The 20,491-nt window shown below is 36.7% G+C and overlaps 1 protein-coding gene across 12 annotated transcripts in view; it reads left to right on the top strand.

Moving 5' to 3' along the window:
- The first annotated feature begins 272 nt into the window (after positions 1 to 272).
- atp8a2 (ATPase phospholipid transporting 8A2) overlaps positions 273 to 20,491 on the top strand; it is a 60,384-nt gene continuing 40,165 nt past the window's right edge. For 4 of the 12 annotated variants that reach the window (XR_014029165.1, XR_014029166.1, XM_081352394.1 and 1 more), the window contains exons 1-9: positions 369 to 542; positions 4,658 to 4,759; positions 13,920 to 14,064; positions 17,198 to 17,297; positions 17,995 to 18,093; positions 18,229 to 18,274; positions 19,075 to 19,115; positions 19,396 to 19,469; positions 19,658 to 19,727. Coding sequence is in view for 10 of the 12 variants with exons in the window: in XM_081352394.1 (XP_081208520.1) it covers positions 500 to 542; positions 4,658 to 4,759; positions 13,920 to 14,064; positions 17,198 to 17,297; positions 17,995 to 18,093; positions 18,229 to 18,274; positions 19,075 to 19,115; positions 19,396 to 19,469; positions 19,658 to 19,727 (720 nt within the window). In the remaining 2 variants the exon portion in view is untranslated. The other 8 variants (XM_081352398.1, XM_081352402.1, XM_081352400.1 and 5 more) reach the window with 8 other exon arrangements.

Genomic DNA, 20,491 nt, shown 5'->3' with positions numbered 1-20,491 from the left:
AGCCTTGGTGAGCATATTTTAAGGCAGAAATATATATTAAAATATATATAATTAAATATGAATCCATAACGCCACTTTTAAGCAATGCGGTGCCAAAGGTAAAAATGGCTAATTATTAAATCAGAGTAAAGTAAACCAAATAAAATACTCCAACGTTGAATATTAATATAAACGATAATTTACATATATTAGTAGTTGAATGAGACTGTTGAAGACCAGACCATATAAGGGCCAAATGGACAGCTTAAAGTGTCCAGGCGGGATCTGATGACGGAGCGCGCGCGGATTCGCCTGTGCATTTGGGACGGATCAGCAGGATGGCATGAGCGCGTGCCCGGCACAGTGCGCGCGGCTGAGGGTGACCCATCATCAGGAGCTATGTTACTTCCATCAAACACCGCATCCCTGCGCCTCGGTCCCGCACACACCCGCTGAGGCGTGAGTATGCGAATGCCATCATCTCGCTCCCGCTGCTGGAAGCTCCACACATGCGTGCAGAATGTATTTCAACAGACGGTCGAAGAAGATCCACAGCGAGGGAGGTAAGCATAATCTGCCGACATGGGCGACGTGTATTGGAACTGTTTACGCGTGTGTTTTCTTCGGTGCTATGTTGTTGTAGCCTACCATTGGATATCCGGATGTTACTTTATGTGTAATTTATTCGTTATTGTACACTTTATATACACTATTAATTATATATTAGAAAAGGAAGGTCATGTTGTGAGCGTCCAGCATCAGTTATCTTCCACCTGTCCCGGTTGGTGACGCTCTCTTGCAGGTGACCTGTCATTTTCGCTGTGTAAACAGATGGGTTACCAGGTTCTGTTTCCTTCCAGTTGGCGGAGGAGATGAGTAGGGTCAACTGTTCTTCAGAGATAAGCTGTGATGCGGTTACAATTAATCTTATCCAGATCGGCATAGACCTTTGAGAGAGAAACTCCCGTAATAGTGGTTATTTAGCTCATCACGTGACTGTTTAAAGCGATCTAACTTTGTAAGCTCATAGACAGGTCTACCTCACCTGTTGAGGTCATGTGTGCCCGAGTAAAGTAGGCCTATTTATGAATTACTTTACATTGAAGTAAAATATAATTGATATTAGATATTGTCATAAAGCAGGTACAGACTGTATAGTTATAAGGTTGATCTTTAAATATTATATCTATTATTTGAAGTATTCTGACACTAGCAATTTTTAATCACTCGATTTCATTACAAATCTTCAAGTAAATAAAAGCATTTTCAACATTTCTTTTAATTATGCACTGTAAAAAAAATCGACCACTAAAAATAAAAAAATCAACCAACAAAATCACTAAGATCCCTTTCAATTGATATAGCCTAATTAATTGAGTTTAAACTCTGAAAAGTCTCGAATAGTATAAAAAAATGCACAATTACAAAGAAGACTTTTTTCCAAGCAAAAAACATCCTGATTATTATTTGTAAAATAAGGTTTTTGATTTTAGCAATGAGGTCCTTTCAAGCAAAAATGCTTGCAATATAGTTGAAATAAAAAGATTGCATTGTTATCATTGTTATTAGTAAAAATTAGTTTTTTTATTTTAGCAAGAAAATTTTATGCAAGAGAGAAAGTACAGCTTTCTAAATACGTGCAGTGCAAGGTTAAAATCAAAAGACTGCAACATTGCAGTCTGTTCTGAATGAAAATGAGCCATTGAGACAATTAGTATTATTACAAATCTAAGTAAAAGCTTGTATATCATCCTCCAGACGTCAATTTACTGCACCGAACAGTGGCCAAGAGTACATTCAAAGTACATTGCTCTTGAGATTTGAATGTCGGTGCCAGACTTGAGAGATTGCAGAGTATTTTGGCAGCTTGTTTCTTTTCCTGCATGTGTTTATTCGGCAGAGCTTTGTGGGGTGATGACGCCGTCTTTTTGACTGACTGACACATATGCATTGTGGAATACACTGAACGTTTGTTCAGAGCGTTTGTTTGGCCTGCCCTGCTCTAACCCAGCACGTTCCAGAATTAACATGCAGGGCTGGGGACGTACTGTTGGTAACCTAATTTTCAATTCTGTGAAACGCACGTGTGACTCTGGGTTGTCTTATCAGTTAGATTGAGTTTAAAGTTGCATTTGGGCTTTTTCTGGAAATCTTTAATCTGTCTTATATGCCTTGAAGAGTTATCTTTCAGAAGCCATTCATACAAGAAAGCCGTTTGCTGTAATTGTAAGTAGAAAGGTCAGTAATCCACTTAGTTCTGCTCATCTCAACAGATGACTGACAGCTGTTTTCTGTCGACTGTGCTCTCCATATGCTCAGTTTATGTATGAGTTGGGAAATGGGACAATTGAAAACTATATCAGCAAAAAAACATGCTTGTCCAATCAAGTGCATAGTGTTCACATTTCAGTTCAATTCACATTTTTTTGTATAGCGCTTTTCACAATACACATGGTTTCAAAGCAGCTTTACAGAAACCGCATGAGTCCACAGTACAATTTAGAGTGATCTGTTATCTGAGGTAACTGTCTAAGGTATGTATTTCAGAAATGTACATATACAAATCACAGTTAGCTAAAAATGCACTAATTTAAACAATGTAATTTAAAGCAGAAACAATGAGCTCATTGAAGTAATGAATACTTGTTTGTTAACAAATGATTATGACATATAGAAAATTGTAGCATTGGTGCATGTTGATTCAGAGTTTGCGTCATCTGAAGTCTTTTTAAAAACTTTTTGGTCATTTGACAAACGAAAATACTCTAAAACAATATGGTTTGTCTGAGGACCCTGTTTTAGTGACTGCAGAGTTTCTGTGCATCAGTTTAAAGGCCACATGAGGGCAGCATCTGTAAACGTGTCGCTCATGGTCCATTCCAGAGGTAGGAGACTGATTGCTCGGTTACTTTAATTAAATGCTTAAATTATAGAGCGGAAAAGTAAGATGATTTCTTTATAAATTTTAACATTAAATACATATAATATATCATATTAAACAGACTGAATGTAGATGACAGCATTTTTATTTACACCATTTACATCAAATTATAAAACTTTATATGAAATAAGCTTTCTTCATGATGCAAGTAAATAAAAATGTAATTCATACAATTAAAAAAAAAATAAAGTAAAAAAAATCATATGTAAATGTAAGTTTAGTGACAGAATGGAGAATGGAGAATGGAGAATGGAGAATGGAGAATGTGGGGGGTGGGGGGGGGGGGGGGCAGTTCTTCTCTTGGCCAACGAACGAACATGGTGTCATTATGATTCCGGCTGCATCACAAGTCCGAATTAGAATTCAGATCAAGACTCTATACACAAGAATGCTTAGTCAAACGATTCTTCTTGATTTAAAAGAATTAAAGGTATAGAACTACATTAAAATATGATTGCAAATGCAATACATGAAACGATTAGACAGAGCTTAAAACTATTTTTGCTTGTATCATTCATTGCTTTAAGCACTAAACATTTAGCATTCCATTAGTATAACATTCCTATCCATGCCTTTATTTTGATAGTATAGCTTGTGTGTGACCATCTACGTCATACAGATTCAGCAGAGTTTTGTGCAAATATGTATAGAAAAATTACAAATATTAAGTCAACTTACTATTTAACCTTACATTTTCTAATTATTTAATTAATTTAATTAATCTTAGCAAATCCAGTTTGAATAATGCTTTGTCGCATTAGGCACCACAGTAGCCATACACTTTTAGTCTATTTCTTGAATATTATGTCCAACAAACTGAACTGAAAGGGGAAGTCAGCACATATTTAATGAAGCTGTGCCCTTTTATTTTTGTAAAGAAATAAAGCAAGAAAAATTGAGAATTACATTAGAGTAAACAAATATGCCAAAATAAATGTACATTTACTTATGAATTTTATTTTTAAATTCTATTTTGAACTGAAAAGAGAAGTCAGCACATATTTAACGAAGCTGTGCCCTTTTATTTCATGTACCAGAGTGGTTTATCATGTTAGTGCAACGTGTAGAGTCCAAAGAGGAAGATGAGGAGACGATCAAAGTATGAATATGGTAATACTTTCATCAAAATAAACAAAAAGCTATCCCGGCACGATAAAGCAACGTAACAGTGAGTATTAACACTCAGTCAACACCAGACCAATGAACAAAAAGAACTAAAGAGTATAAATACACACAGGATAATAATCTGAATACAAACAGGTGAGCTACAGTAATTAATGAATAACCATGGAAACCAATGATGGCGGGAAGGACAAAAGAAACAGGATGTAAACTACAAATCCTAAAATGAGATCCAAACACAATAAAAGAGTGACCGTTAGCGAGAGAGAAAATTTACTTGTTTTGTGTTGTCTAATGAGGAATATTATTGGTATATATTAATATATCTTAAAGGAGGCAAATGGAAGCCAGCATGGTAAAGATAATATATTTTATCCAACAGCCTTTTTGTATGTAACCAACAAGATTACATTTTTTGACATGCCGAAAGTCCCTTTACGCTACAAAAAGCTATTTCTATTAAGAAAGCTTTCTTTTGCATAGTAATGCTTGTATCGAACACCATTTCTAATCCCCAAAAGCTCATTTTTAAGAGTGTTTTGCTCTCTATGGTCTTACTGACTTGATATCTTGTGTTGTTTCTTTCTTATGGCAACTCTTGTTGGGCTCCTCCAGAACAGTTAGTGTTGACCCCTCTTAGCCAGGACTCCCCCCTCCGGCAGGACCAGCCCGTGGGATCCAACATGTGCTCCCATCTGGCAGACAGGTTTGAGAAAAGTGAGTGCCCTGCCCAAGCGGGCCGCTGCCCTCCGCTACTGCTTGGAGCCTCACAGGAGCATGAAACCACCCCTTCCTTCAGCCCACACTGCATGGATAGACTGATACAGCTAACGTTCTCTGCACTCTTTCATGCACAGGGTCGTTCCTACAGTTTGGTGAATTTTGGACTGAGCAGGTCTGTTGAAAACTCTTGAAAATTCAATTATTCTTTTATTAGTTCAATAGAGGAGAAAACGTCTGTCTTAGAAAAACACACTGGTCAAGCCAGGCTATAACCTAATAATTCTGACCAAATATTTCATATGTGTGAACATTTAAGCTATAATGAAGCCCATTACTAGCTAGGAAAGATATGCTAGCAGAAGATTCACATTTAGGAAGAATTTTAATAGACACATAAAAATGATGTCCCGTATAAATTGACACAACAGGGTGGAGGACATGTTATGTTTTATGCTTTTAGATAAGTATTCTAAAAATGAGGTAGAGACATTTTTTTGACTTAGGTTTCCCTAAGCACTATAAGCACAGCCGCTATTATAAAGTGCGTTCAACCAAAGTCCATTTAAGGCAAGTCTATTAACTCGGCGGCCATCTTTGAAACGCCTCTCGGGCAGCTATTTCATTAATGCAAGTACAGCTCCTGTCTCTTTGAATGGGGAAACATCAAATTCTCCAAAGCTATTCACCAAGCTTACGATTAAATTTCATATTTGAAATCACCAATGAAATCTGACAATAAACATCTCATAAATTTGGTTTCTAAATGTTCAAATCATGACAAAAAAAACCAACACATTTTCTCAGGCTCGACCAGGCAATGCGCTAAGCATTCATAAGCTCATCTGGAGCTTCTAAAGGCCGCTGCAGTGAGGCAAAGAATTTACCAGTTCTTTTATTTAGAAGGCAGGGCTTAGTAATATGAGAGCACCGTCTTTGTATATCTAAAGTCTTTGCTAATACTTTGGCTGCGTCCGAAAATCGCATACTCTCTTGAGTAGGTACTTATTTTGAATAAGTAATTACTTCATGACCGCTAAAAAGTATGTTCTATATAGTATGAATGTAATCTGGACGTACAACATTCGCCATGTTGTCATTCTCATGTGACCTACAGCGTCAGTTATGTCGCTTCTCTGCCATTGACAAATCAGATTCATTCTTTATTGTCCTCGATAGAGGAAATTTATTTTCATAGACTGTTCCAGGAGCAACATTCAACACGCATGACATGCACATACCACAGAATTTTGTACAGATAATTACAGATTTAAAAAAAAAAAACATTTACAATAAATAAATTAGGCATTCAATGCTCTTATAGCTGAGAGTACAAAACTTTTCCCTAGCCATGATTCTTAATGTCGGCTCCTGTCCAAATCCTCTCCCGTGGCCTCATGGGATAGTAAAGTGTCCATCGCATGCGCACTTTAGAATCTCAAAAAAAGAAGTAGGTTATCCGGGTACTTTTTGCATATACTGTTTTATGAGTATTGTGAATTCAAACATTATTTTGTCACATACTGTTTTTCGCCGCCCTAGAGAAGGGAAGGTATACGATTTCGGATGCAGCCTTTGTTGATGGAGTTGCTTTCCCTCCAAGGAAATGATGTCTCTTCTAGTAAGTCATGTGATTTAGCATATGTGCTTAAGATTTTAAAGGGCAAGTAGCACTATAACAGGGTGTTCTGGAATGGTTTTACACCTTTAAAATATATGTATCACAACAATTATGTTTTTTATGTTCATTTGTACACTAATGCTCAAAATTGCTAGTTTAAAAATATACATGTAATCTTGATTTCAAAGTGAAGTTGAGTTTTTTTATTTTTATATATATAATTATTCTTAGGTACTAATCATTCTATGCATGAAAAACCATGTGGCATGAAAAGTTGATCAGCATTTTATGTAAAATATGTATTGTTTCATGAGGACATAAAATCCACCAAACTGTATGAATGACCCCACACAGACATGGTATGCGTCAAGGGATGCACCAAAATGCATGCAATGCATTACAGAAATAACAGTCCTTTTGGTGTTGATGCTAGTTAGTAAGCCAGGGGTCAGACTGTGACGCTTGCATGGCTTGTGCATGAGGTTACGGGTGGCTGACGTGCCTGGTGGTGTAAGTGAACAATCTCACCTGCGCTCTGGGATAAACCCCGGTCAGGATTAGATACAGGTGAAGTTGCAGAGCTGACAGAAAGAGGATTACCTTCCCTGGTCACTGTGCCTGTAAGAGGCTTTCGTTCCTCATTCACCCTTTTCCATCGGCATAGCGACCCAGGCTACGAGCACATCCCCCGTTCCCCTTGGGGGCCACCAGGACCTGTGGGTCACCTTGGCTACGGGACCAACATGCCACGCCGAGGGCGCAACAGGTCTAGGAGGGGCTCTGTAGGTAAAGGGTTTCTGGACTTCTGGTGGAGCGGCCACACGTGAGCATGCGGGAACAAGGGATGGGCGGATCGGTCCTGAAATATTGATACTTCTGACACCGATGCCACATTTAGGATAGATCCACATAAAATCGATCCTCAGTGGTTTATTAGAATGCTTTAATTATTTAACTAGCATGACATTTAATATGCATCATTAGGTTTAAAGGGAAAAAGAACTTATAGCAGATAGTGTATCTTATCTCCACATGAGCAGAACGCTGAAAAGCACAAGTCATCACAGCAGGGTCATTCTCCAAAAAATGTTTCAAATTTTGTTGATTTTCCAAAAATACTGGTTTCGAATTCAGTTCAGTTCATTTTTCTCCCATAAAAGTTGATGTTAAGTATTTATTAACATTGACATTATTGCTATTAATAAGGAAGGACAGCCTGAATTGTATTGTTTATTTCACACATTAAGTAAATGTAATTAAAAAAAACTTCTAATCAGACTGTCAAATGGTGTCAAAATACTTCTAATCGGACTATAATAAATGTATTATTTACATAAAAATATAATCAATATTTCATTATTTTTTTTCTATGAAAATCTTTCACACAAACATTAAACAATGTAAAACCAATAGCATTTTAATGAACTGATTTGAGCAACCTCTTCTTACTGTGAACTTTGACCTTGGAGTTTTACAACTTTTTAAGTTTTAACATTGAGAACAGAACAAAATAAAAACAAAAAAAATCAAGGGACAAGCATTTTAAGTTATATTCTTAATTACGTATTTTAAGCTTTAAGCAAAATGATCCATCCATACAGACACTTAATATACTTAAAAAGTCAATTTCATAGTATTTAATAAACATAACATTATGCCTTTTATATATATATAAAGTCTTTTTCATAATTGAAAAGTCAAAGGACAGATTTGTCACCATAATTTGATAATGACTGAGGACAAGCAGAGACAGCAATGCTTGCATTCACGTTTAGTGTTCCATGAAAGAAAGACAATTTTGTTGTAGGAACGACATGAGGGTGCCTTTGTTAATATTCAGTCAAAAATCGCATTTATTAATTTTTACTTTACCTTCAGAAATCACAAAAACTTTACATTTATTAGAGGTATCAGCATTGATATGTTTAAATACTTGCCATATGATAACTCGCCCATTAGTGGGAGACAAGCTGTATGCAGTTTGCATATGAAGAGCCTTGTTAAGCATGTCATATTTTCTTTCTTTGGATTTTGTTTGGTTGTCTGGATGACCTCTGTACCACTATAAAAATTTGCTAGTTCACTGTCCTCTTGAACCCATTCCACTGCCATTGTGTTGCCGTAGCAGTAAATTCTAGACAATAGAGGAATTTGACACCCATTTGAACAGCACGACCAAAGTCTGACTAATCAGAGTAGTATAATACAGACGGAGAGATGTGCAGTGATATTGCATGGAATAAGAGAGGCCCGCTGAATGAATGCATGCAGGTATAAGAGAATGCGTTGGGTAAAGTGAGCACGGTTACAAAGGCATTGGGATGAATAATGCAACCCAGGGCTATTCATAATTTAAAAGCATGCTGCTTTTTAGTGGTGAAAACCTGGCGAATGGCCAAATCTCCACACTCACCCCACGTTGGGCCTAGGGTCAAACTCAGTGATATTTATATATATATATATATATATATATATATATATATATATATATATATATATATGAATATTGCGTCTCGCAGATGCAGAAAGAAATTAAAATATGCTTACGTTTTTGTAAGGATATCTTTTTTTATATTTGGAAATCAAGTGTTCAATCATGTTTTGAGCTGAAATGTTGTGCCATACTTTTCTTCATCAATTGTTGACAGTGTTTGGGTGTGATTTAGTCGCACGAAAACGGAACAATATTGTTTCTTTCTTGGTCTTTATCTGAGGGCAAAAGTCAGTGCAGCTCTTAGCTTCCCAGTTTTATCAGCACATGTTGGGAAACTTGTGAATTGAGTACTTGTTGATAATCTTAACCAGGGCCTGTGTGTCCTTTATGAAACTGTTATGTGTCCAGTCTATACTGCACATAATTTACCAGTGTGTTGCTGATTCTGTGGTTCTGTGATGCTTATCAGGTACAAAGTGTCTGCCGGTCTGGCCATTGGTGAGTAACTGAAGCTTTCATCTGTCGCTGAATAAACTTTTAAGCCACATTTCATGGGTCTTGTATCGATCTTTAAGATTGAATGGCTGGTATAGAGGTATAGAGGAAAGAGAAAATGAAAGTGTGAGAGGAAGAGAGTGATCATTCAGAGCGGGAGATGTGATGCATGATGAAAAGTGTGTCAATCCTGATTCTTTGGCCCTAGTTCAGAGTATACGTCCTAGGAACGTCTATGGTCAGGGTTGCTTTGATATCTTTATCTGGAAATGTTTAAAGCAGTGGTTCTCAACTGGTGGGTCACACAAGGGAAAATATAATGCTAAATGCAAATGAAAAAAAGGTTCATTGGGGTTCTGTGGTTCTTGACTCAATTTTAAAGAACCAATTTTAAAAGCCAAAAATGTTCTATAAGGAGAAATGTCTTAAATAACTGCATAACACTTTCATTTTATTCTAGTGATAAAGTGTTTACAAGCTGTTTAATTCTTAAAATCAAATCAAAATAAATAATTACAACAAAATTAATTAATTAAAACGAAATCCATAAAATGATCTTATAATGGGAACCCCTAATAGGTTCTTGATAAAGCGCCTGACAGAACCCTTTAAGGTTCTATAAACCTTTTCTTTTAAAGGACCATTTGATAACTATAACAATAATGATATAGTTCTTAAAATCGAATCCACCAGACTTTAAAGAGCTTGAGCATTTAAAGTGGCAGACAATGTAACTGCAGCATGCGCTTATAATAAACAGAATGTTATCGTCCATTGGTGTGAACGGGCCTTTGGAGTGTATAATTGTGCATGCTAGTTAGGATAGCAAAATTTATATTCTTATTAATTTAAAAAATACAAATTAATAAAAGGCTTATTTATTTTGAACCTTAAATATGTGGCAAACTTTATTTAGTGCAAAATCTTATGGCTAAAAATAATACAATATTTGGCCCAGTGTCATGTTAATAATGCTGCATATTATTGGATCTATGCGGTTCATTTTAATAATTGTAATATTAATATGTCTCATGTTTGATTTTAAGGATATTTTTATATATTTATACATTTTGTATGATAATGGTACTTGATATCAAATGTAAAATCTGAATCCTGAAATAGAACCAGTTGAGAGCCACTGTAGTTTAAACTATACCCACTAGTTCACAGCTGTAGTTAGGGCCCGAGCACCGATGGTGAGAGGACCCTATTGTTTCTGCTCCGTTTATTATTATTCTTCTTCTCCAAAGTGAAGCGCTTTTTAGAGGGCCTTAACATGCTCGAAAAATAATGAAACTTTGCACACGCTTCAGAAGTGGTGAAAATTTACGTGTGATGTGGTTTTCAAAATTGGGTGGGGCAAAATGGCTTAATTATTGCCCCTACATTTTGCTCCGGCTCTAGGTTTCACGTACAGATATGAAATTTGGTACATACATGTAATGACCCAATACCTACAAAAAAGTCTCTTGGAGCATAGCCCTGAACACAACAGGAAGTCAGCTATTTTGAACTTCCTCCTAGATTTTGTGCATTTTTCGTAATTTCCTGATGTTGTACTTTAACGAACTCTTCCTACAGTTTTGATCTGATCCTCTTCAAATTTGGTGAGTGTAATCTTAAGGCCTTTACTAAAGGCGCTGGGTGGTGGTGGCAGGGGTGCGAGGGCCCTTTTCATCGCTGCTTGCAGCTTTAATTCTTGTTGCAATTAAGTCTGAAGTCACCTTGAAAGAGACATTAGACATAATCTATGACTCCATAAAAAGTCTTTTAAGGTCTAGTGTCTTCTGCACTAAAATACACAACACCGCACATAAGTATAAGTACACACAGATCTCAGTTAGTGACAAGATAGTTATCAGTGGTCAAGCTAGGCTTTGACACTAAAGAGATGGGTGCTTGCTATATTTACACCCTGCACCTCGTAACTTAAGATCATGCATTTACAAGCAAGAGAACTATGCAGATTACAGAAAGCAAAAAGATCTGATGGAGGTACAGCCCAGCATGATCATGTGGGTATGTTTTTGCTGATTTTTGTGGTTTATGGTTTTGCAAGACTGACTTGCAGATAAAGGGTTAGATATGGTTCAAGATGGGGGAAAAAGTCTCACGCAACATTCATATACTGTTTACTTGCAAGCAAATTAGCAGCAAATACATAAAAGGTAATATATATATATATATATATATATATAACTAACCCTTTATCTGCAAGTCAAGTATATATATATTTTTTTTTTTCTGAAGGGAAACCATATTCAGTCACTGCAAAGACACAGAGTGGAGCCTCATAAAATATATACTGCTGTCAAATCGATTAATTGCGAATAATCGCATCTGACATAAAAGTTTGTTTATATAATATATGTCACACTCACACACATCTATTTTATAAACACAAACTTTTGTTAGATGCGATTAATCGATTTGACAGCACTAATATAAATATAATTTTGTAATGTCTTCTATTGTACTTCCTTACCTTTACTATGAGAAGTTACATGCATTATAAATTTTACATTTTAACAGGAAATATTGTTACTTCCAACTTTGCTTCAATCAATTTCTAGATAAGATATGTGAAATTGTCTAATTATATTCTTTAACTTTTTCATTTGTTCCCTTATCCACATTTGCTGTGACAACTGTCTTATGCAAATAATAAAAACACAACACAGAACATAAACACAGTTATCACAAAATTAATAAGTTTTTTTTATTTTTTTATAGGCTAATATAATTATTTTGTTGACGTCAAAATCTGTAAGTCAAACCTTTTGAGACTTTATGGTGTATTAGGGCAAAACCTTTTGGTTAACAATAATATAATATGTAGAGCATGTTAATAATCCATAAATCCCACAATATTCAGATCAGTGGTGTATATGTTTTTAATGACGTATTCTTAAACCTTTATGTTCCCCTATCCACGTTTGTTTTAATCTTTGTAAGCTGTCTTAACCTTTTAAATTTTCCTATTACTGCTATATTGACAATTTGACCTTCAAACACGAACCCTTTGAGAAACAACGTAGCACTTGTGTCTTCAGGTAAAATTTCCATCATTACAAGGAGGAGCAAATGAACAGGAAGTAAAAGTAAGCACGTTTAGTGCCTTTCGATCCATATTGTGGACACCGGTGTGACTCCATAGACTGTAAGTGTGACTCCCGAGCACGAGCAGTGCCTGCGCCTTTAAATGTAAGGTTTTTGTGTTGTCTGACTGCGGGTAGTGCTGTAGTTAGAAGCGGACAGAGAAAGCTCGCTGTCTGGAGGGAAACCATCTTCTGTCACTACAAAGACACAACGGAGTGGAGCCTTATAAAAACGTCTACAGATTGACCCAAATGACACGGTGGGAGAGGGTTTGGGGCTTGTCTATTAGAGAGGCTGACTGGAATGGGAGAAGTGACGCGAGTAGTCCATCTCTCCACGCCCGCTTTCGATCATGCAGCAGCTGGGTAAACTGTCCTGTCACATCCAGACAGAGTTGTTATTTACCGAGCGTACATTATTTATTAGGTGCGGGAAATAATCATTTGGCAGTGGTCTGTGATGCTGCAACATTTGAGAGGGAATCGCTGTGGCTGCGTCTCAAACAAGAACAACCCCACGCGCCGCGCCGCAATCGCTTCTACTCTGGACGCATCGAAGCCGTACGTCATCGTATAACGCTTACCTCACGGACCAATCAGTTGTAAGCTCGAGGCTTCTCCTGAATAAATAACATAATTTTTAGCGATTCATTTATATTATTTTACATTTTATTTCATTTCATTCATTTTAAAATGAAGTATTATTTAATACACACATGGTTAGAAATTAAATATTATTTTATATAAATGATTATCATTATTATTATGATAAATAGAATTATTATATTAAAATATAATGACTGTGATTTAACGTAAGTTTAATTATATTTTACTTGTAAAATCATTTTATTTCATTCGGACGGCGAAAATGAAGTTGTTAGAGTAGCTCTGCAGAGCGTCAAAACAAACAAAACAAAAAACGGCTACGCAACGCTTCATAATGGGAAAGATGTACGCGTTATGACTCCGACTCTCCGACATAGTAATGTTCAAATCAGGCGCGTATGGTGACTAAAATGCTGTCTAGGTAGGCAGCTTGCTAGGTTTTGAGACACAGACATTGTCTCGTTGCTTTTCGTTTCAGCGCATCGTGAATAAACAGGTGTTTCCACGGAATAAAGAGGCTTTTATAAAGATAAACAAATGCACAAGGTTTCCTACAAAGGTGTTTGCTGCGCCATTGTGCTCCCATCAGCACATTCTATACAGGGGGTCCCGTGGGCGTCGCGCGTATTGCTGTATTGGTGACGGAGCTTTTGCTCGTGGATGATGATGAGGACGATGATGATGATGAGGAGGAGGATGGGGGGGGAAATGAAAGAGACGGGGAGGGCGTTGCACAGAGGGAAACGTCATTGACACCAGGGGCGGCTTGCATCAGCACACAGTAGTAGTGTTTAGTGGCCAGCGCTGTAAACTACATACATTTCTATGTCTGTTCTTCCTCCTGTCTTCTTCCACGCACACTCACGCTAGCCTCGCCTCTCTCCCATCACTCGAACGGTGCAGGACCCGCGTGCTCGGCCGCCGGCTACCGCAAGGCAGAGGATGAGATGTCCGGAACCACATCACAGGCGGACCCGATAGATGCCACAGCGCGGATCGTTCTGCTCAACCGAGCCCAAACCACCAAATTTTGTGACAACCATGTCAGGTGAGTTCATTTAAGTCTTTATTGTACCGAGCAGGAAAATGTTACATTGCAGTTTGAATTTATTCTAGCTTGTTTTATTGTGCTCTTAGTGTATTCTTTGTTTAAACTGAACATGATCAAGTATCCGTTATTGTGGTATTTTTGTGACTGTAAATGTGCGGTTTTAAAAGAATGTTAAAGATACTACAAACAATTTGATCTTTGTTGCAGTTCTCTAAGGCAGACTCCCCTCTTTGTTGTTAGTCTAATATAAATGCAAAGGATCAGCATTTAACTTGCACTATCAACAAGAAAACAATACTACAATATTTTTGCTTAATTTGTTTTTTTATTTGCACTAATGTTAAAAAGTTTGGGGTCAGTAATGTTTTTGAAAGAAGTATCTTATGCTCACCAAGGCTCCCTTTATTTGAAAAATTAATAAATAATAATAATACAGTAAAACAGCAATATTGTGACGTATTATTACAATTTATAAATAACTATTTTCTATTTGAATATGTTTTAAAATGTAAATTATTCCTGTGATGGCAAAGCTGGATTTTCAGCATCATTACTCCAGTCTTCAGTGTCACACGATCCTTTAGAAATCATTCTAATACGCTGATTTGGTGCTTAAGAAACATTCATTATTATCAATGTTGAAAAAGGTTGTGCTGCTTAATAGGTTTGTGGAAACCGTGATGCATATTTGTTTTTCAAGATTCCTTGATGAATAAAAAGTTCAAAAGAACAGCATTTATTTGAAATCAAGTTACAAGTCTTTACTGTCACTTTAGATCGGTTTGATGCGTCATAGCTGAATAAAAGTATTAGCCTAATTTCTTTCAACAACAAAAAAATTGTACTGACCCCAAACTTTTGAACGGTAGTGAATATACTGCTGAACATTTCAGTCTCATCAATTTTGTGTTTTTACGCACAAAAAATAATAATAATAAAATGCGATATTTTGTGTTGCTTCAAAAATAACTCAATTAATACACTAAGATTTTGTATATCTTTTATTATCAAATAAATTAAAGCTATACAAAATTAAAGATTCTCAGTGAACAATAGTCTGTTGATGTTGGCTTGAAATGCTCCTTAATTTTTTTCCCTTCAAAAAGCAGCTCGTTCACAGTTCATTTAGTGTTTTCAAGTAATTTCAAGTTCATTTTGATTTTGGACATGACCTGAAGTGATGGTATCAGAGTGATTAAGTTGTTTACTTAATAATAAGCCTGTCCATTTTCACCAGTTTGACTCATTCTGAAAGATTTGCGCGCTTCAAAGAGGGGCAATATCCCATTGACAGTGTGATCAGCCAGTCACTCCTCCCATTTTTCCTGTATTTCGCAGTCACTCTCAACTTTTTGTTTTTACCTGTTATTCTTGAATAATTATTAATTAAGCGCATTGTATTTAATGCCTCACTACCAACACCGCTTTTCCGACACTTAATGGTCCAACATAAAGATCATCTTATTAACCTCTAATGCTATGAGATTGATTACAAAAACTGTTTTAATCAAGTTAAGGTTTTCCCTCAGGGAAATTCCATGCTAAATGTATGCAAGTATGCATTGAACGCGACATCTGAATAGCTTCCATTAGGTGAAGTACTCCATCAGAGATTTCCTGTGAGTACACCAAGGTCATGTTCCGGGCCGTGCCTGGCTAGAGTTCATCTGCAGTTCCTGAACAAAAAGTCTTTTGGTCTCCAAAGTGCACAAGTCCTCTAAAGACTTGAGTGTTTCTTTATCTGTTTTATGGCTATTAAATCCGTTTGATATGTGAAATTCTGCTGATGACAAAATGGCACTGTTTGAATCTTTATGTATAGGATTGTGCTCTGAAAATGATAGGTCAATACTTGTAACAAAAGCCTGATAGATTTGGATCCCAGACCACTTTCATATTAGTGCCATAATATGGAAGCTCATACAAAATCAGCCTCTCAGTCCCGAAAACACTCACCCACGCACACTTCATCGATCCGCCAGTATATTCTAAAGATTTGATTCTGCTCTAAAAGGCTCTATTTTGGTTCCTGCAACAACGTTAAGGCGGGCCTAGAAATCCGTAGCTCTTTTGTCATTGGCTAATTTCAGTTCAGGTGGAGCTCTGACCTTTTCTGCTCATCAGTTTCTCAGCATAATGCCTCTCTGACTGGAGCAGTGGAAATTTTAATAAGAATTATCTTATGCCTTAATCTTCATGTTTTATTTACCAACTGGTTTCTGCTTCCCATTGCATTGGCATCAAATGGTCAGCTGTCAATCACAAAGTAACCAGATCAACAAATCCAGCAGAGCAATCATCCATATCAGTCTTTTAGGGTAACCCCAGGTACTACACATTATGGCGACGCCGGTTTGGGTTTCTGTGTGTGTGATTGGACCGCTGAATGTTAATGAAGGGGATCATATGAATGGTTTCAGCCACTCTTTGATGTCAACGATAGCCTGTCGTACTTCCAGGTCAGCTACAGAGCTGCTGTTTGATGCCTAGTGTGGGTTACGCTGGGTGTGTTAGGCTGTGAACTCAATGCCTATGAGCCCAGAAGGGTGTCATGTTTACAAAGGGGACCACGCTAGCACAGGAACACATGCTGTATTTTAGAAACATGCTTACGATTTGATTTACGCAATAAGTGCCTCCAGATGCGGATATAAAACACCCACACAAACAAATACTGACTCCTCTTTAGATTTAGATGGGCAGCCTTGGGACGGAGGCAAATTTGTAGTCCCGGAGGTTATTTTTAGGGATTTTTAACAGCTATTTTAATGACTGTAAAACATTTACTGCCGCAATCAGCTATTCAAGAGCTACTTAGGAGTTTGATCAATACAGATAATTGACAGACATGCCGAGAAACATCCATCCTAACAGCCCAAACACTTATTTTGGGATTGTTTATCTAAATTTAATGCAGTGAGCAATGAACTGTCAGGTGTTTGTGAAAGCATATGGATCCTGGCTTGTGTCAAAACACTTACGAGTGCTTTTTTTTTTTAAATAGAAGCCTGAGTAGAGCTAATCCTAAATTTGTGCTCTTATGGCCCTGGTTGTATATATAGATGTTTTAAAATAGTTAAAGCTGATAGATTGCTTTTAAACTCATCAACTTTCCCTTTTCTCCCTCTAGCACGGCTAAATACGGGATCCTTACCTTCCTGCCACGGTTCTTGTACGAACAGATCAGGCGAGCGGCTAATGCCTTCTTCCTCTTCATCGCTCTTATGCAGGTATGACACTCGCTCAGACAACTGTATGAACTGCATCTTCTTTGTTTTGAGGACCTCAATGTAAAAAATGTGTTGCTCATGTTGGTCTCTTTTAAAGGGGATATCCATCTGAGGAACCATACTGCTTATGCTGACATATGACTTTTCGTTCATTTGCCAACACGTCCATTTGTGTATTATATCCATTTTTGGAAGTGGTCCACTATTTTACTCTCATCCACTATGAGTCACTATCCACTCTTAATAACCGCTGCCACGTGATCAGACTAGATAGGCCAATATTGCATGGAAAAAGAGTGAGCAAAAAGGCTAAATAGCTAAAAGGTTTCTTCTTTGTGTCATGTTGTTTACTCAATACAGTGCTTTCCAAGGCTCAGTCACCCTCATGTCATTCCAAATCTGTATGGCATTTTTTCTTTCTGTAGAACACAAATGAAGATATTTTGATAATGTACTCGTAACAATGGGACATGACTAGAGCTTTTAAACTTCTAAAAGGACCATAACTATCACAAGAGCTGTCCATACAGCTTATACAACACTATATTCCAGATCTTGTGAAGCCATACAGATTAAGATTCGTTTTTTTTTTACCTTAACTTTTTCATTTTAAATGGGACTTTCCCAAAGCATGTTGTTGTACTGCCAGAGTAAAGTATCTCATTTTATGTTTATTTGTGTACATTTTCAAATGCAGCAAATCCCTGATGTCTCCCCAACGGGTCGCTACACGACACTGGTGCCCCTTATCTTTATTCTGACAGTGGCTGGGATCAAGGAGATCATTGAGGATTATGTGAGTATTCTGCTGAATGGAGCGCTGCATTGACGTTAAACTGTCCAGATCTTGTTTTGATAACACTGGATAAGTGCATTGTCTGTTGAAATTTTGTATGAACAATGCTGATGTTATGTTCTTGTGTTCTCACAGAAAAGACATAAAGCAGACAATACGGTGAACAAGAAGAAGACAACAGGTTGAGTGTTACAATCATATCTGTGTAACTGGGTTAAAAATGAACTAAGGCAACTCAGAGCAAAAATGCCACTTGAAGTAATGAAAATTTGAGGGCTAGAAGGGCTTTGTTACGTAACATTTTCTATATTTGGAAATACTATATGGCCTCTCAAGTTATGGGTTTAGTGCTAATCATTGCAGTCATGGTAGTGACCTATATTTGTCAAATATCTATATTCACTTGCAGCTAATATGAAGTGTTTTTTAATTAAAGCTCTGAAAACACCATTAATATATACGATATTAATCATTATTAATACTTAAAATGTTTTTACATTTAGCTTACCTTTGCTCTTTAAGAACACAAATTTAAGCATTTAATTTAATAATGTTAAATGTAACAAAATAATTTTTTATATATAATATTGTATATAATGTACATTATAATATTGTGATGCCAAATCACTTCAGCATTTAAACGATTTAAAAAAAAAAGTTGAATTGTGCGAAATAGTATAGAATTTTATTATCGTCTATTTATCTGCTATAATTAATGAAAATAATTATTGGCCTTTTGTTATTGGTCAGAATTTTTATACGATTTTTTTTTAGAATTAGCATCCATAATTGTTCATAATTATTTCAAATATTTGACTTAACACACAATGGGTTCCTATTTAGAAAAAAAAGCCCATTTAGGGGCAAATATAGCCTCTTATAAAGTAAATTTCTAGTTGTGTTCTATACCTGTATATTAATTTTAAATATGTTTTATATATTCATGAGGAGAATTTTTCTGATGATATCATTGTTTTCTAGTACTGCGTAACGGAGCATGGCAGACCATCATATGGAAGCAGGTAACCCTGTCTTTGCCTCTTTCTGCATCTTTTTTTCTTATTCTACTTCTTTTGTATCTCCCTCCTTTCGGTCAGTGATGCTTTCATTTATGTTTTGGTAACACCTGCTTTTTTCAGTTCAACTCTCACTTCTGTTTTTTTTTTTTTTTTACTTTCTCTTCATTTTTTTACATCCTGCTGTTTGTTGCTCCTCTTTTCTTTGTTTCCAAGCACTGTGATCTATTTCTTAATCTCATTTTCTCCCTCCTCATGCTGTTGCAATGCTGCACCTGCCCACTAGGTGGCAGTGGGAGACATAGTCAAGGTGACCAATGGCCAGCATCTCCCGGCTGACATGGTCATAGTGTCCTCCAGGTCAGCACCGCAGTGTATTTGTGTGTGTATCCGTGGAATTTGTCGTGCTGTAGTGTGATTTATAGCTCTGAAAAATAAGTTGTAATTGTGATTTGGGGAATATGTTTCAGTTAAATATTTTTGTGTGTTGTGTTTATATTTGTGTGGTGCTGTTTTGAGTTCATAATCTGCGGCTGTTTTTCTCACAGTGAGCCTCAGGCGATGTGCTATACTGAAACATCCAACTTAGATGGCGAGACCAACCTAAAGATCCGACAGGTACGTATCATAAAAGTCGTGTGTTTTGTATAATGTGTTCTAAGAGTGTAACATCAGGGCTGCACACTGCGACCAAATGGTCGCATTTTGCAACCTTTTTCCCTGTTGGTCCGACTAAATTTAGTTAGAGGTCACACTGGTGTCACAACCCCATTTCTCAATTGATAAGAGCTGCTATTTCTGTTGCATATGAGAAACACCAAACGAAACAAAAGCAGAACGAAACCTCTCTGCTTGTTTGAGCTGCACAGACTGTTTATCAGCTCGGACGAAGAATTGACATCTCAGAACAGGTTTACTCACGGGGCGATCTCGATTATGTGATACTGTAACTACACGACGATGAAGCACGACTACATGAACGGACAAGTGATAGAAGGCTTTTCACTCCACAAATCACCAGCATTCACCATGGATTTAATGTAGTAGCACTAACTGTAACCATGGTATTGTGGCAGAAACAGTCGGCTGTTTTTACATTATTCATTTCAGGGTTTTTACAACCTTTGGAGAGTAAAATTCAATCACTTTTAAAGGACTTTGAAGTGCTTTACACTTTTTCCAGCACTTCGAAGCTCTAAATATTATCCAATTTAAATGTTATTTTTAACGTGGTTACCAAAAAAAAATAGTTTTTCATCCTTCAAAGATTGTCCCCATTTGTAAAACTAAAAGTTTCAAGATGTAGGAAAACAAACACTTTTATTTAAAAAGGTTACCACTTTCTAATATTTTTTTTTCCACATGTTTTGCTTTTGTGTTTA

This window comes from Scardinius erythrophthalmus (genome assembly GCF_964197995.2).
Source record: "Scardinius erythrophthalmus genome assembly, chromosome: 22".
NCBI lineage: Eukaryota > Metazoa > Chordata > Actinopteri > Cypriniformes > Leuciscidae > Scardinius > Scardinius erythrophthalmus.
Note: the sequence above shows the minus strand (reverse complement) of the source record. Positions and strands in the feature narration are given on the sequence as shown.